At 34.5% G+C, this 14055-nt stretch overlaps 1 protein-coding gene across 3 annotated transcripts; it reads left to right on the forward strand.

Moving 5' to 3' along the window:
- The first annotated feature begins 518 nt into the window (after positions 1–518).
- LOC111410261 (E3 ubiquitin-protein ligase RFI2-like) lies at positions 519–13204 on the forward strand. 3 transcript variants are annotated; one of them, XM_023040528.1, is made up of 8 exons: positions 537–660; positions 774–896; positions 3571–3742; positions 6760–6929; positions 10170–10228; positions 11470–11495; positions 11569–11950; positions 12432–13204. In XM_023040528.1, the coding sequence occupies exons 4-8, from the start codon at positions 6795–6797 to the stop codon at positions 12886–12888; spliced, it is 1059 nt and encodes a 352-aa protein (XP_022896296.1). In that variant the 5' UTR covers positions 537–660; positions 774–896; positions 3571–3742; positions 6760–6794; the 3' UTR covers positions 12889–13204. The 3 variants fall into 3 exon arrangements, with proteins under 3 accessions (XP_022896294.1, XP_022896296.1, XP_022896295.1); XM_023040527.1 differs by lacking the exon at positions 3571–3742 and having other exon boundaries at positions 538–660; XM_023040526.1 differs by lacking the exon at positions 3571–3742 and having other exon boundaries at positions 519–896.
- The last annotated feature ends 851 nt before the right edge of the window (positions 13205–14055 follow it).

A 14055-nucleotide genomic window follows, 5' to 3' on the forward strand; every position in this document is an offset into this window, starting at 1 on the left:
CTCTTAGGGCTGAGGGTCCTCCGCTTTTGGCTATGGGAGGCGAACTTTATATCAATCTTGAGATGGTGACGGTTTACCTTTGGATCTCTGTTGTACTGGAAACCCCTAAGTTTTTCCTTAGCCTCCATTGGCAGGTTATCTACTTTCAACTGAACCCATGCTTATTGGAATTTCATTTTAATACCCAAAATAGACCAAAACAGGAAATTAGGAAACGAAGTTTTAAAGTTTTGTCATTCAATATTTATTATTATGAATTTCTGATATCTGTGTGGTAATGGAATTAATTCCTCATTAGTTCAAACTGGATTTAAGAGCATACGCAGGATTTTACGTTAATATAAAAATGTCGATGTGAAAAAATTGAAACAGTTAAAAAACTTTAGTGACTGATTTAGAATAAAATGAAGGGAAAGGACTGATTTAGAATTTTCCTGCAGGTGTGTATTTAACCCGGCAAACGGAGAAAATGAAAAATAAATAGAAAAAGAGATACCAAGTCATACAAGAAAAAACAAGTCTGTGAAGAGAAAAATTAGGAAAATAGAAAGAAAATGGTTGTCAGTTTTTCATCTATTTTTCTACGACTCAAGTGTACCCAATTTGTTAAAAATTGAGAAATTATTTAGTTAATTCGAGCTCTATCGTTAGAAAGTTTTGGTATAAATTACTTTTTGTTGATTTAAATTTGAGGTAATTATTGGGTGTTTTGGAGTTTGTTGATTAAATTATGGGTTTTGGTGATACCGATCTTGTGGATGATTGTGATGAAGGAGGTGAAGGGTGCAAGGCAGCGCCACCATCAGCGGTATCGTGCTCAATATGCTTAGAGGCGGTGACAGATAATGGGGATAGATCTTGGGCCAAGCTTCAATGCGGCCATCAATTTCACCTTGGTGAGTTAATTTTTCAGGTCATTTTGAAATTAACGAGATCTGACCTAGTGTTTTTTGACGATGCAGCAGCAACATTTTAATTTTTTTTTTGTAAACTAAACTTAGAAGGAGGTCATAATTCATTTGAAAGCCTGGGCATATGCTTTTGCGTTTAGTTTTTGGATTTGTATCTATGCTTTATTTTGTTTTTATATGATATATTCTTCTGATTTTAGGACCTGGGAGAGTGGTGGTGACAGAATTAAATGTTGTTAGATGAAACATTATTTTCATGTACAGTAAGGGGATGGAATCATAGTCTGGATTTGATATTTTGAAAGGTTTCGAGTCTGCCAACCTAGGCTCGAGTTTGGTTTGAACTAAATAAACACTGAGCTTCCTTTTTCACTTGCACATCTTATGCTAGAATTGAAAGAAAATTCCATCTTGTTAATGGTTTCTAATTGTTATGCGTTTTTCTACAACGTAAATATACCGCAAGTGTACGTTGTCAAATTTTGTACGGATGTTGAACCACGAGGATTGAATATCAATTTTATACTAACTACTATAACAATGATATCAATGCAAGTTTGAAAGATTCATCAATAGGAGAAAGCCTGAGATTTTAATTTCACCTAACTATCGAATATGTTTCTTAATTATTAATCATTTCTAATCAATTTTTCAAAGTTTATAAGTAAGAACCCTAATGTAATTCTACTCTCGCTTGAGTGCCGAGTAAAAACTATTCTTATATTCAAATTTCAATATCTCTATTCCGAATTAAAATTAGAAATTATCAAAGCTCATGGTGCTTAAGTAGAACATGCTTCAACGGAATTATACTTTTTCTCGAAACCTATAATTTCCTAGGTTGTGTTATTCTAATATACGTCTAAATTTCGCTTTTTTGAGTGTCGAAATTGACTAGGATCAAATCATTAAATTTGTGGCCAATTAATTGAAAGCATTAAATCAATAACACAAATAAATGGAAGTGGAAAATCTCATAGAAATAACTAAAATAAATCAAACGTATTCTCAAGTTTTCGAACTTAAAGGGCTACAACTTTGCTTCAGATATAATTCCTAATTTGAACCCTTACTATGTCAAAAATGATTCTCAATTACGGATAAAAATCTGGAATATATTTGCGTGGTTGAAAATTGATTTGTGAAGATATTTTGATCATATTTTACTCCTTTTTTTTATTTCTAATTGCATCAGATTGATTCCTACCAATCTTCAATTATCATTTTACAGTCCGAATCAACTATTGAAAAGTTGCAATTGAGTCCTCAAACTTTGGAATTCACCATTTTTCGTTGTTATTCACTTTCTTTATTTCAATTTAGCCTCTAATCATCAAGTTTCACCTAATCAACATCAACTTCTCCTTAATTTATGGTAAAATCATTCTTTTCTCCAAGTTTCACATCTCTCACACCTATTCACCTAACCTATAAAACAACATGAAAACACAAATCAAAACGTTGCTCAAACAAAATATCAAGATTAAGTAGTATTAATATGATGAGTGAAACACACTCATCACTAATAGACAGATTCAGTTGTGGAAGGTAATACTGGTTAATTGTTTGTTTATTGTCCATTCATCTAGTTGGTCTGTGAGCAGAATAGGACATAAATTTATCCAAATAAAGGTTTTTGAAGCATAGGCTAATTGTTCTCTTTTAGTCATGCCATTTGAAAATTGGTTTAAAGATCTCATCCAGCCTTGAATTTGCATCTACTTTACTGCCTGCGAAATTAGTTTACACAATTATGACAAGCATCTGAATTTAGGGCTTCTCCCTAGTTCCCATTTCTTATGGCAGCATATAGTAGAATCAAGATATTGTTTTCTGAAGTATTTTTTTAGCAGCCACCATAAGAAGTTATTTTGGATTGTGTTAAATTTGTCTTGATGAACTGCTGTTAACTTTCTCTTCTAGAAATCCATTGTTGGTCCAATGAAATCGATAAATGAAATGAATGACAACAGAAATTGTATGAAAAGGTTGAAACTTTTGGTAAACTATGTTGGGAGAAACGGGCAGTATTGTTGGAAAGAAAAAAGAAACTGTGGCCTACCAGCAATATGGTTTGGTCCATTTAGTGAGTGCGGAATAACTAATTAGTAGTCTTAATATGGAGTCCCACATATAATTGATCATTTTTCACTAAATCATTCGAACCTTTTAGGTGCTTTTAATTACATTAAACCTATTAAAAAGAAGGAAAGATAATTAAATGAGTTACCAGAATTAGCACAAATAAAGAGTCGCCCCAACACAACCCTTTCTTCACATCGGAGATTTATGAAAACAGTTTTGATAGCCTACAATTACAAGACATACTTTGTAGGGCTGCCAGTTGACCTAAAACATGATGAGCCAATGGAAACTAGATTTCTGAGCCCCATCAATTTAGAGCTAAGCCTAAAGTGTATCGAGTTATTGAAGCTTAAGCCAATGATATGAAAATGGGAATTGAATGAGTTGAGTTGGAGTTTTAACAGGCTCAACTTGAACTAGGCTTGATACTTCCATTAAATCGAAGTAATAATTTTTGGATAACATCTTCATTCCTAAATTATCTCACATTAAAATAACTTCGATGAAAGTTTCCACATGGAAAAATAAGAAAGGGAAAAGACAATCAGTTTTACTACACACTGTCCACCAACAGTGCAGGTGAAGGGAGCGTTGCCAAGAAAGGGTGGTGTCACTTGGAAAGGTCTTTCTTGTTGATAGCATATGGAGATGGAGGTGGTCTGGATTTTGAAGAGAGAAGCAGAGAGAGAGAGATGCTGATTAGAAGAGTTCAATAGATCTTGAAAATCTTCTTCTTTGTTGGTCAGGTTTGATACCTGGATCTCATTAATGAACATTAATTTGCTCAGTTTTGGAAACAATATCAAACGTCTTTTTGTGTTTGCAGTTTGTGCCCAAAATTGGAAACTTTTCTTAAAGATAAAGTGAATTGACTACATACCCTTTTTTTTTTTTTTGGCTGATTTTTGGAGATGCACTCTATGAACATCTAGGTTACGATAGAACATCTAGGTTACGAAAGGCTCCTTAATACTCCTTTTGTTTAAAAATGAGTTGTGTCTTGACTTTTGAGGTCTACATTGGATGAGCTTTTGGGACAATAATTCATTGCATTTTGTGTACTAGCGAATAAAATTATATGCTCTTACAATTCAAAATCAAACACAGGAATTAAGAAACTTTTTTGAAATTAGAAGTCAACGCATTCCACTCATTTTAAAACAGGATCTAGGATCTACAAAGTAATGCAAGTACCCTTGTCCAAACTACATTTTTTTTTTTTTTTGGTGTTGTGGGGGGGGGGGGGGGGGGGGGGGGGAGGCGTCAATTTTATGATTCGCCAATAGAAAAAGAATTTTGTTGATTAGATATGTAGATTGAAAAAGAGAATTCATTGACTACTTGTGCCATAAATAAGTGCATAATTTGTTGGCCACAAAAGGTATCTTGTTAGACAAAGGTTTTGAGACCTAATATCAAGGCTAGTATCAAATGCCACACCATTTTTTCGAAAGTACTAAACTACGACAGGGTTGAATTCCTTGAAATAAATGAAAGAAACTGGATTGATATTAGTGCAATCTGATCCATTATCAGAGAGCTATCTTGAACCGGTTGATCATTCCTTTTTTCGATTATGAAGTAGGGGATTTCACTAAGTCGATTATTAGGAAGTGTCGAATCAAATCATTGGGGCTCTCCCTTCACTACCCCCACGGGGATGGTTGGCAGCTTGGCCGGATACTCGGGATTCTCAACTATTTCATTTCTTGATGTTAATTTACAAACGAACAATTTCAACAAAATCTTTCAATTTCTTCCTTTACTATGATCAATTCTATGTATTCTCTATCCGGAGAGTACATTGAATGTGAGTTGACTGGAAATACCACTTCAAGTTCTTAAATATTTGCCTTTAGCAATAATATGGTGAATCTACATTGATTCCTTAATAGCTTTATTCAAAGCATTTTAAATATGACAGAAATATGTGTTTGAAATTATTTATGTTTTATAAATAGAGTTCTCCAAGGCATTGTAAGTGGAAAATCAATTATTAGGGTCCTTTAAAGTTACTTAAAGATCAATTATTAAACACTTCATGTTTAATGGTATCCATCTGATCCTTAAAATGATAGCTCCCATCTATATTTAAAAAGAGATAATCAGGTTACTTAGCATTTTACTTGTGCAAGGTGTAAGCCTCATCACAAACCAATAAGTAATACAAAAACTTAAATAAAAACAAATATGATTCCTAATAAACAACAACTCGTCTTAAATAGCAGCACTAAAATAAATTAACAAAATCAGGTCTTACTTGCCATAAAAAAAATGGAGAAATAAAGTAGCAAATAATAAATCTTCAAATTAGTAACCAGACTACAAATTGATAATTCATTTCTAGAACTGGAGAAAGCCACAAAGCCATCAAGAAATTTGATTTCTTTGTAACCATCCTCAGCCCTATTAGTTTTCTACCCTTTTTTTCTCCTTATGCCCCACCTGCAATGTTGTCTTCCCCTTCCCCTTCATCCCAGGAAAAAAAAAAATAGAACAGACACACAGAGATGACCACAAAAAAAAAAAAAAGTGTTAGGTCTCTTGTCACTGGTCATCTGCCACTAAAAAATTGAAACTTTGCTTAGGATAGGAGTAGGGGTGAACGTGGTTCGGTTTGGACGGACTTTACTATATTTTCAACTCTTAACCCTTTCAAGCGATTTGGAATTTTTTCAAATCAAACCAAACCATTATTTTTGTTTGGTTCGGTTTTAATCCGTGATTTACCTATTGACATTATAGTAATATATTTAAAATAAGTTAACATATAAGATTAAACAAGAACTAATAATGTTAAATTCAAGCAAAAAAAAAATAAAAAAAAATACAGACAAATAGAGGATCATCCAATACATCACCAAGAAAGTAAAAATGGGATCCGAGGGAACTAGAATCTTAAATTCAGGCAAGAGAAAAATACAGACAAATAGAGTACCTGTGGCAGCCGCAGGGACGAGTCGCTGATTTCAATTCAATGCTGTGGGTTGAAGACAAATATTGGTGGGTTTAAATGAAATGAACTGAATATTTTAAGTGGGCTTGAACAAAAAATAAATAAAAACCAACAAATTGAATTTGGGCTGAAAGTTCTGAAAGGCCTGGATATATTTGTACTCAAATAAAAATTATATCAGAAAATTTATAATTTAATAAAATTAATTTTTTAATTAAAAAAATTAAAAAAGAAAAGTTCGGTTCGGTTTGGTTTTGTGCAATTTTTGAAAATCGAAATCTAAATCTAACCATTTTGAAACGGTTTAAGAGAAAAAACTGATGGTCCACGTGGTTCGGTTCGTTTTGCGGTTTCGTGATTTTTTTGTGTGGCCCTAGATAGGACTGTATTGTACCTCATAAATGAGGTAATTAGGCATGCGTGCTATACGTCATCTCTTTTCTCTTCTCTAATTTATTTACTCTTTCCTCATTTGGTTCTTCGAGTTAATATATCATCTTTCCAGCTGGCCCTTTTGGTTTATGTTGATGTTAACGTAAAGAACCAATCTAACAACTTTTAGATTTGAAAGGTGGTTTTTTTTCACTTGTATAAAAAGCTTGTAGAATTTCTTGCACATAATCTCTGACTACCATACTGTGTCATATAAGATATATATCAAGCACGGAAAACATTAAATTCTTGTTTCATTTTTGCACTTCATGTTATTTGTTTCAAGAGATTGTTTGTCTTTTATCATTATTGTGAGTCAGTCATAAGACAGCTGCTTTTTTGGTTCTTAGTTTATCTGTGTTGTGATTTGTACAGATTGCATTGGTTCAGCATTTAATATTAAGGGGGCAATGCAGTGTCCTAACTGTCGAAAAATTGAAAAAGGGAAATGGCTTTATGCAAATGGCTGTCGTCTACTGCCTGAGTTTAACATGGATGATTGGGCACATGATGAGGATCTGTATGGTCTGAGCTACTCTGAAATGGTAATTGTAATAATTAATAAATCTCTTGATCTTATGTTTTTTCTTGTCTTTTGTTCTTGTGGATTTGCTGCAATCTTTTCACTTAGAGACACTTATCTTCATATTGTGAACATTATTGGACTTTTTCGTTTTTTGCCTTTGTCAGACTAACTAATTATATGATTTTAAAAGTTACTATAAAAACATTTGCTTTTGTTGTGGGAATGTCATATGGGCTTTTACACCTTATAACGACCTCAGTTCTATTTTTTTGTCAACATATTATTTAGGTGCAGAGTAGGCTATTCAGTATTCATTGAGCTAGAGTATGTGTTATATCTATTGGTTGATTCACAGTGCAATTGTTTATCAAGCATTCTCCCTCATGGTTTCAACTTTAAAGCACTGCTTTTCTGCCTTAAGCAGCAGTCAGATCCTTTTGTGTGCTAGTCCACCCCTCCATGTAAATCGAATGTTCACCATATATATTTGCTGTTTGATAATAATACTTCTCTAACTTTTTAGCTTCTATGCCACATCGCCCTTCAAAAAATAATATCTCAATAAATGCCTTTTTCCCTGTAGATACACAGATTCGTCATGTGGTTCTGAGGAACCTATGACACACTGAACACAGCTCGAGTGACTAGAGGAAAATGAGAATAAAGGGGAAGATTGGGAGAGAAATGGAGGGAGATACTTGGAAGCATTAATCTTAGGTGTTAATTAGATGTCAATTGTCTGTCTAAAAGAAAATCGAGCCACAGCAGCTTCATATGGTTGCTGCTTGGCTGTAAGAGTGATCTGGATTAGTGTTCACGAGAAGTTTCTTTGATATGCTACTAAACTTTAATGTTTCTGAAATTTCGGATTTGTTTTAAATAGTTATTTACTTTGAAAATTCTGCAGTTATTCCTTCTTCTTCTTCTTTTTTTTTTTTTTTTTTTTTTTTTTTTTTTTTTTTGATTTTACTCTTCATGAGTCCTAATAATGGTCCTAAATTTTCTGAAGTCTCATTTTTCAGTTCTATTCTGTTAATATTCAACTGTACACTTCCATTTTCAATTAATTTCTGTTGGATTTTATGCGTAATATTAAAGAGATGAAAACGAAAATCAACACAAGAATTTTACGTGGTTCAGCGATGTGCCTACGTCCACGAGAGCAAAACGGAGATTTCTTTATTCAGTTGTTAAAAATAGGGTTACAACATATTATTTATACTAACGCTAGTCTGGGCCCATATAAGACTTTAAGGCCCGTACAGAAAATACCCCTGTATTGTACCGTGGGGGCGTTGCCCCCGCACCCCCAACCCATTCAGCGTCCCTAACAACCAGACAGTAAATTAAACCCACACAAAGCTGATGCCCATCGCTCCATGCCGGCATCAGCCCATTTGATCTAGGACCTGTGTTCCACTCTATATAAGCCACGTGCACAACAATTTCTGAAATGTAGTTTACCGCAATAGATTATTAGTTATTTTACGGAGCTGGGGAATCAGATATTGAACTGCACCTGTATGTGACATCAATTTCTGTGTCCATGTAATGAAGACATTGCTGTTGGTTGCTTGCCAATCTTAGTTGCAAATTCCTAGTGCAGATGCAGATTTAGGTGCAATTGTTAGTTAGAGAGCTTCAAATATAGAATTCAGGTGTACGAGTGCCTACATAGAATAATAAATTGTTGACTAAGACACTGATAAATAAACTTTTCATTTTTATCTGATGTAATTTCAAATTGCAAACCTGTTCTATTTTTTTATTTTTTTTTTAATGGGTCAGTCATTGCACTCTAAAATTTGTCAAAGAATATTAATAGACTTATTAATGAATAATTTTTGAATAATTTTTTATCTGTATATCAAATAACTTGAAAATTAAACTCACCTGTAACCATACAAACTTGAAGCCAGCCAATATAATCTATGCCAAATACACATCAAAATACGTAATGGAGACATAGGGTTGTGGGTATATAAACAATTAAGGGTATTGAAGTAATTTCAAAGATAGGTTTTAAAGGGTACTGTCCTTATGCCACCCCTGCCCAGTACTGATTATGTAAGTTCTACCTAACCTTTGGAACTGATCACCATCACGTAAAGGCTTTTTACTGTGGGTCTATTTGGGGCCTCCTCCTGCACATTCGCGATAAACTGCCATTCCTGAGTGAAACCATGGATAAAGACATAATATCACGGCTATTCAACCCTAAATGACCACCATGTATGTCTCTAAGTATCATAACTTACCCTAATGTGCAAATCTCTAGCAACAATGAATATTCACCGACTTTATCCATCTTCTAACTAAACTAAGTAGAACATCTAGCCCCTGGGGAATTCAAATCAGATTTTTAATAGATTTTGAAAAATGTGTGGTAGAAAAGTTTTGGGACCCATAAAATACATAGTTAAAATTAATTGTTGACTTTGACTTTTAATTCGTACCAAACATGGGGCTAGTAATGACAACCTTTGGGAACAAATTGTGATTGTGCAGACTGCAGAAGATGGTTTTGACTACAAGTAAATGGTAATTATGCTGTTCATGTTTGGATTTTTGGATTCAAAAAATTGAGGGGTGCTTAGGTTGTCAACAGTTGAAAAGATCTAGTGAACAAACTGTTATGAGGAGGTCTTTTGAACTGGTCCTTAGAACTCTGAAGACCTATAATTTGGAAGAGTTTTAGTTGTGATATTGTTAGTAGCGTATTCTATTGACTATCTTCGTTGGCTGTGGTTTTAATGGCCACATGTTATTGCATGGTTATATGTATCTGTAATTACATGTGGTGTCAGTCTTGCATCAGAAGAAGGGGGTTATGCCAAGCCTTAAATGTGGCCTACAAAATTGAATCCTAATTTACATACATTATTGTATGGCATGTTTTGTTCTTTCTATAGGGAATATTAGCAAAAATGGGACTAATATGGCTGATTATGTGCATATTTGTATGTCTTCGCTTAAATGTAACTCATCTTGGCCTTGTAAGAATGGGTTGATTTTTTTCCTTAGTCATCGAAGAAGTTAGTACAGATTTAAAATCGTTGCATTTGCTACTGTATTTTCATGGAGGTGATACTGAATTGTGTGCCACTTACAAGGTTGTTGCTTCCTGTTTATGCAAAATGTTTTTCTGAATTTTAAAGTTCTCATATGCCGATTATACATATTGCAAAAGCTGAAATATTGGCTGATTGGATTTTGCCTACTAATTTTGATTTTCGAACTTGTTGAATGGTTTTCACAGTCATTCGGAGTTCAGTGGTGTCCAGTCAGTGGGTTGACAAGGTTCCCTTCATCATTTGAGTAAGCATTATTTTTACCTTACTGGTTGCATTTTTTGTGCTTCAATGTTAGCTTAAGTTCCTTTCTGTTGTTTGGACATCATTGATCCCTTTTGTACTCTCTATCCTGGATTGTTCTTGTTGATGTTTTCCATTTTTCCATCCTATACCCAAAAGACAATAGTGAAAACATCTATGTCGTGGGAATTAAGGATAATGATATTTGTGTTTTCTGTGCTGCTTGTACTTAGATCTTACTACTGCCTGACAACAAATTTCTATTCACAATTTAGGCTCAGTTTGAGCCCCATTTTTAGTGAAAAATGAGTTTTGTAATAGTGATTTTTTTGGAGAATGTGTGATTAAATAGTAGGGAAAATGTTTGGGTTTACGTGCAAATTTATTTTATTGAGAGAATGTGTGATTGAAAATAAATTTGAAAAAAATGAATTTTGGCCCAAACAGGGGCTTAACTTCTTTGCAACTATCTCTGCCTTTAAAATATATCAATGCAGGTAATTGATGTATTCAAAATAGTTGTATAGCTTTTATAGGAGTACTCTCATTGTCCTTTTCTTGGAAAGAGAGCTTGAACTTTATGCATTCAGAAGTCTTGAACCATTTGTCGCTTTATATTTCTTTCTTATTTTGTTAATCTGAAACCTGCTAGACGGCACCTATTCATTGTTAAACTTGTCAAATACCTGATTCTATTTCATATTCTCACAAGTCATATGGGACGTGGAATCCCTTTAAAGGTTCATGAAGTGGTGAATTTTGTTACATTAGCATAGGGCCTGCTATGCAATATTATGTATTATGGTGTTGATTCTAGAATAGCTATGATACATATTTTTGGTCTAACGTAAGTGAAATGTATGGAATCTGAATGAGATTTGACTTGTCTTGACTTTTGAGGTTTTTTCAAACTCACTTTTACTCACTCATTTTCAATCGCATATTTTCCCAATAAAATAATTTTGCACATGGATCTGTAACTTCTTCCTACTTTTTAACCACATTGTCCAAAAAATAATAATAAAAATAAATAAAATCAATTCTCAATAAATAATAATCAAACAAGGGCTATACTAGATATTTACCTTAAAAGGGCGAAAGGCAGTTGACTAGAATCTTTGGGTTCTCTTTTCTAATTTTCTTCTTTTATCTTATTTTTGCTCTTAGTTTATCTTCTGTACAAATACTAGATATTCACTGACAATGCTTCATTTTTCTGTTTCTTTTTTCCCCTTATCTTCACAGTGAAGGAGAATTTTCATCAAATGCATGTAAGATTTTTCTCTGTTTAAACTAAAGGTTTACATCAACTTTCAATGATAATCTGAGTTCTATGTTTCACAGATCAGGATCATCCTGGACAGCATGCAATATTTGCTGAACATACAGCTGTTTCATCTGCTACTCATCCTTGCCTGTATATTGCGTACATTGGACCAGTTCATCCTCCATCAACCTCCAGTGGAAGTGTTTCAGATGGATCTAATTTTAATAATCACTGGAGTGGCCCTTCAGCTCAAAATGATATTCCTGGTTCTTATGTTTTCCCTTCCATGGATGCACATTATCAAAATTGGGAGCTCCATTCCTCTTCTTTTGGTACTGGCAGCCGCATTGGTGGTGCAGATCAACCTTTGATTCCATCTGTGACTCAAAGAACATTGAGGACCAGTTCTGATATTCCAAGACCAGGATCTTTTATGCATCCATTCATTGTCGGGCATAGGTCAGTACATAATGTACCTGCACTGCTCGAACCCTTCAAACCTAAGCAATGGGATTATTGGGTTCAATTTTAGAATATTAGGGAGGGACATATTCTACTAGCAAGAGCTTCCACTAATGCAAACTTAAACCCTAAACCCCCTTTACGGAGTCTAAAAGTAATTTTTGGTCCCAAAATATGCTAGGATAACTTGAGTTTATCTCACTTTCGAAAGTAAATAATTACTTTTCTTAAAAGCGACTCACCATATATTTAAGTAACTTATTATCAACTTCGACGGATTATAACTTGTTTGCTTATAAGTTTACTTTTTAAGCTTAGCCATGCATGCTCTGGAAAATAGTGTCAATGATGCATAAATAAATAGAAAAAAAAAAAACTAAGATATTGCTGCTTATAGGAGAACGTATAATTATGCAATCATTTTTGCTATTTTCTATGAATTTTTAAAGCTATATAATGTTGATTCATATCATGACAGTTCTGCCAGTAGAGTGCCCAGCTCTGTTACCTCTTCAATGGTCCCTCCTTATTCTGGTAGCATCGCTAGGCCACATGACCGTGTTCAGTCATATTTTCAGCAAGCTGGTAGTAATCCAGCAGGACGCACCCCTTTAGTATCTTCAACACGAAGATATTACAGCAGTCATAGGGGCTCGGCTCAAGTTGCACCCATGGCTTCATCATCTGATCAGTCTGGTAACTTGTTACCAGCTTCATCTGGACGAACCTACCAAGAAGCAGAAAATCTTCTTCCTAATCGTTCTCATGCCTGGGAACGAGAACATTGGCCTTCCTTCCCATTAAGCCAGGCTGAAAGGGAGATTTGGGGACCATACCATCCAGCACCTGGTGGATCTGATACCAGTATCAGATCAAGCAGTTTCCGTCCGAGGCACGGATCAGAGAGGATAGCGCCATCTCAAAACCGGTCATAGATATCTTATTCTGTTCTGATGAAAACTTTGATTCCTATGACTGAAAATCTGAAACTCCGATTAGTGTATGTTTTGACAAATGATGTGAAACATTTGCGTGGCTTTGAAATTATTGATTTTTTATCAGCCACGAGCTTGTGTGATGGACTCCCAGCTTCCTGTTGTTTCTTTGCTTGGGGATTGTAAGGTCATATGTTTAGTAGCAAGAGGTGGTCCAAAGCAGCATTTGCTAGTTTTGTGCATCCCATGTAAAGGTCCCCTGAATTATTTTTCCTGGTCCAAAAGCGGACACTTATCAAATATTTATTTGGCTGTCTCTTGGTTGTGAAATTTTACCCATGTTATGATTTGCATGCTGCCAACAGGACAGGACGAGAGAGAGAGAGAGAGAGAGAGAGAGTTAAAATATTTTGGACAAATTTTGACCTTATGTGCTTGTTCTAAGCTTTCCTTTGCGTTTGAGTAGGTGGCTGAAGAGTATGCAATGCTGATCCGTAACATACTAACATCGAATGTAGAAAAATACTATAGAGGGCTGGACCTGGTTAATCATTAGTGGAAATTACATCCATCCAAGATTTTTAACTTTCAATTTCAAAAATAAGGTTTAAAAGTTTTTTGTACAAAAATCAGGTGATAATTAAATTTTTTAATATTAAATAATAATATTATTAATTAAATTAATCTACACTCCCACCCACTCTTCAAACCCTAATTAATTTTGTCTTCTCCTCTCTCTGTAGCAATTGTCGGAAGACAATGGTTGGAGATCACCATAGTGGCGAGAGCAGGTTGCGGTGGTGTGAACGTTGTTACATTGTGTAGCAGCCACAATACGGAATGCATAACAGTGATGATGTTGCTATGCGATTTGGGAAAAATTTGGTGGGGCATGATCTGAGGAAAATTTGGTGGCTTGAGCTGTGGCACACACCCACTTTGATAATGATCATACATCTGTGATGAATGTCCCATAATAGGCCACATTCTTCTACCCTTTCTCGAAAGTTGATGACTCACGTAGTGAATGAACAAAGCCCAAAGTGATGTCTATTTCCCCTTCAAGTTTATCTATTACGATACCAGAGTGAATATAATCTCCACGTATATACGTAACGCTTTAGCTAGTACACGGAAGTATATACCATGATTCTTTTTTTTTTTTTT

This window comes from Olea europaea, chromosome 15, assembly GCF_002742605.1.
Source record: "Olea europaea var. sylvestris chromosome 15, O_europaea_v1, whole genome shotgun sequence".
Taxonomy (NCBI): domain Eukaryota; kingdom Viridiplantae; phylum Streptophyta; class Magnoliopsida; order Lamiales; family Oleaceae; genus Olea; species Olea europaea.

Excerpts from the sequence above, each read along its gene's own strand:
- LOC111410261 (XM_023040526.1), top strand. The coding sequence starts at position 731 with ATGGGTTTTGGTGATACCGATCTTGTGGATGATTGTGATGAAGGAGGT. Across the intron at positions 10,229-11,469 it reads AGGTTCCCTTCATCATTTGA|TGAAGGAGAATTTTCATCAA; the intron begins GTAAGCATTATT and ends TTATCTTCACAG. Across the intron at positions 11,496-11,568 it reads AGAATTTTCATCAAATGCAT|ATCAGGATCATCCTGGACAG; the intron begins GTAAGATTTTTC and ends TATGTTTCACAG.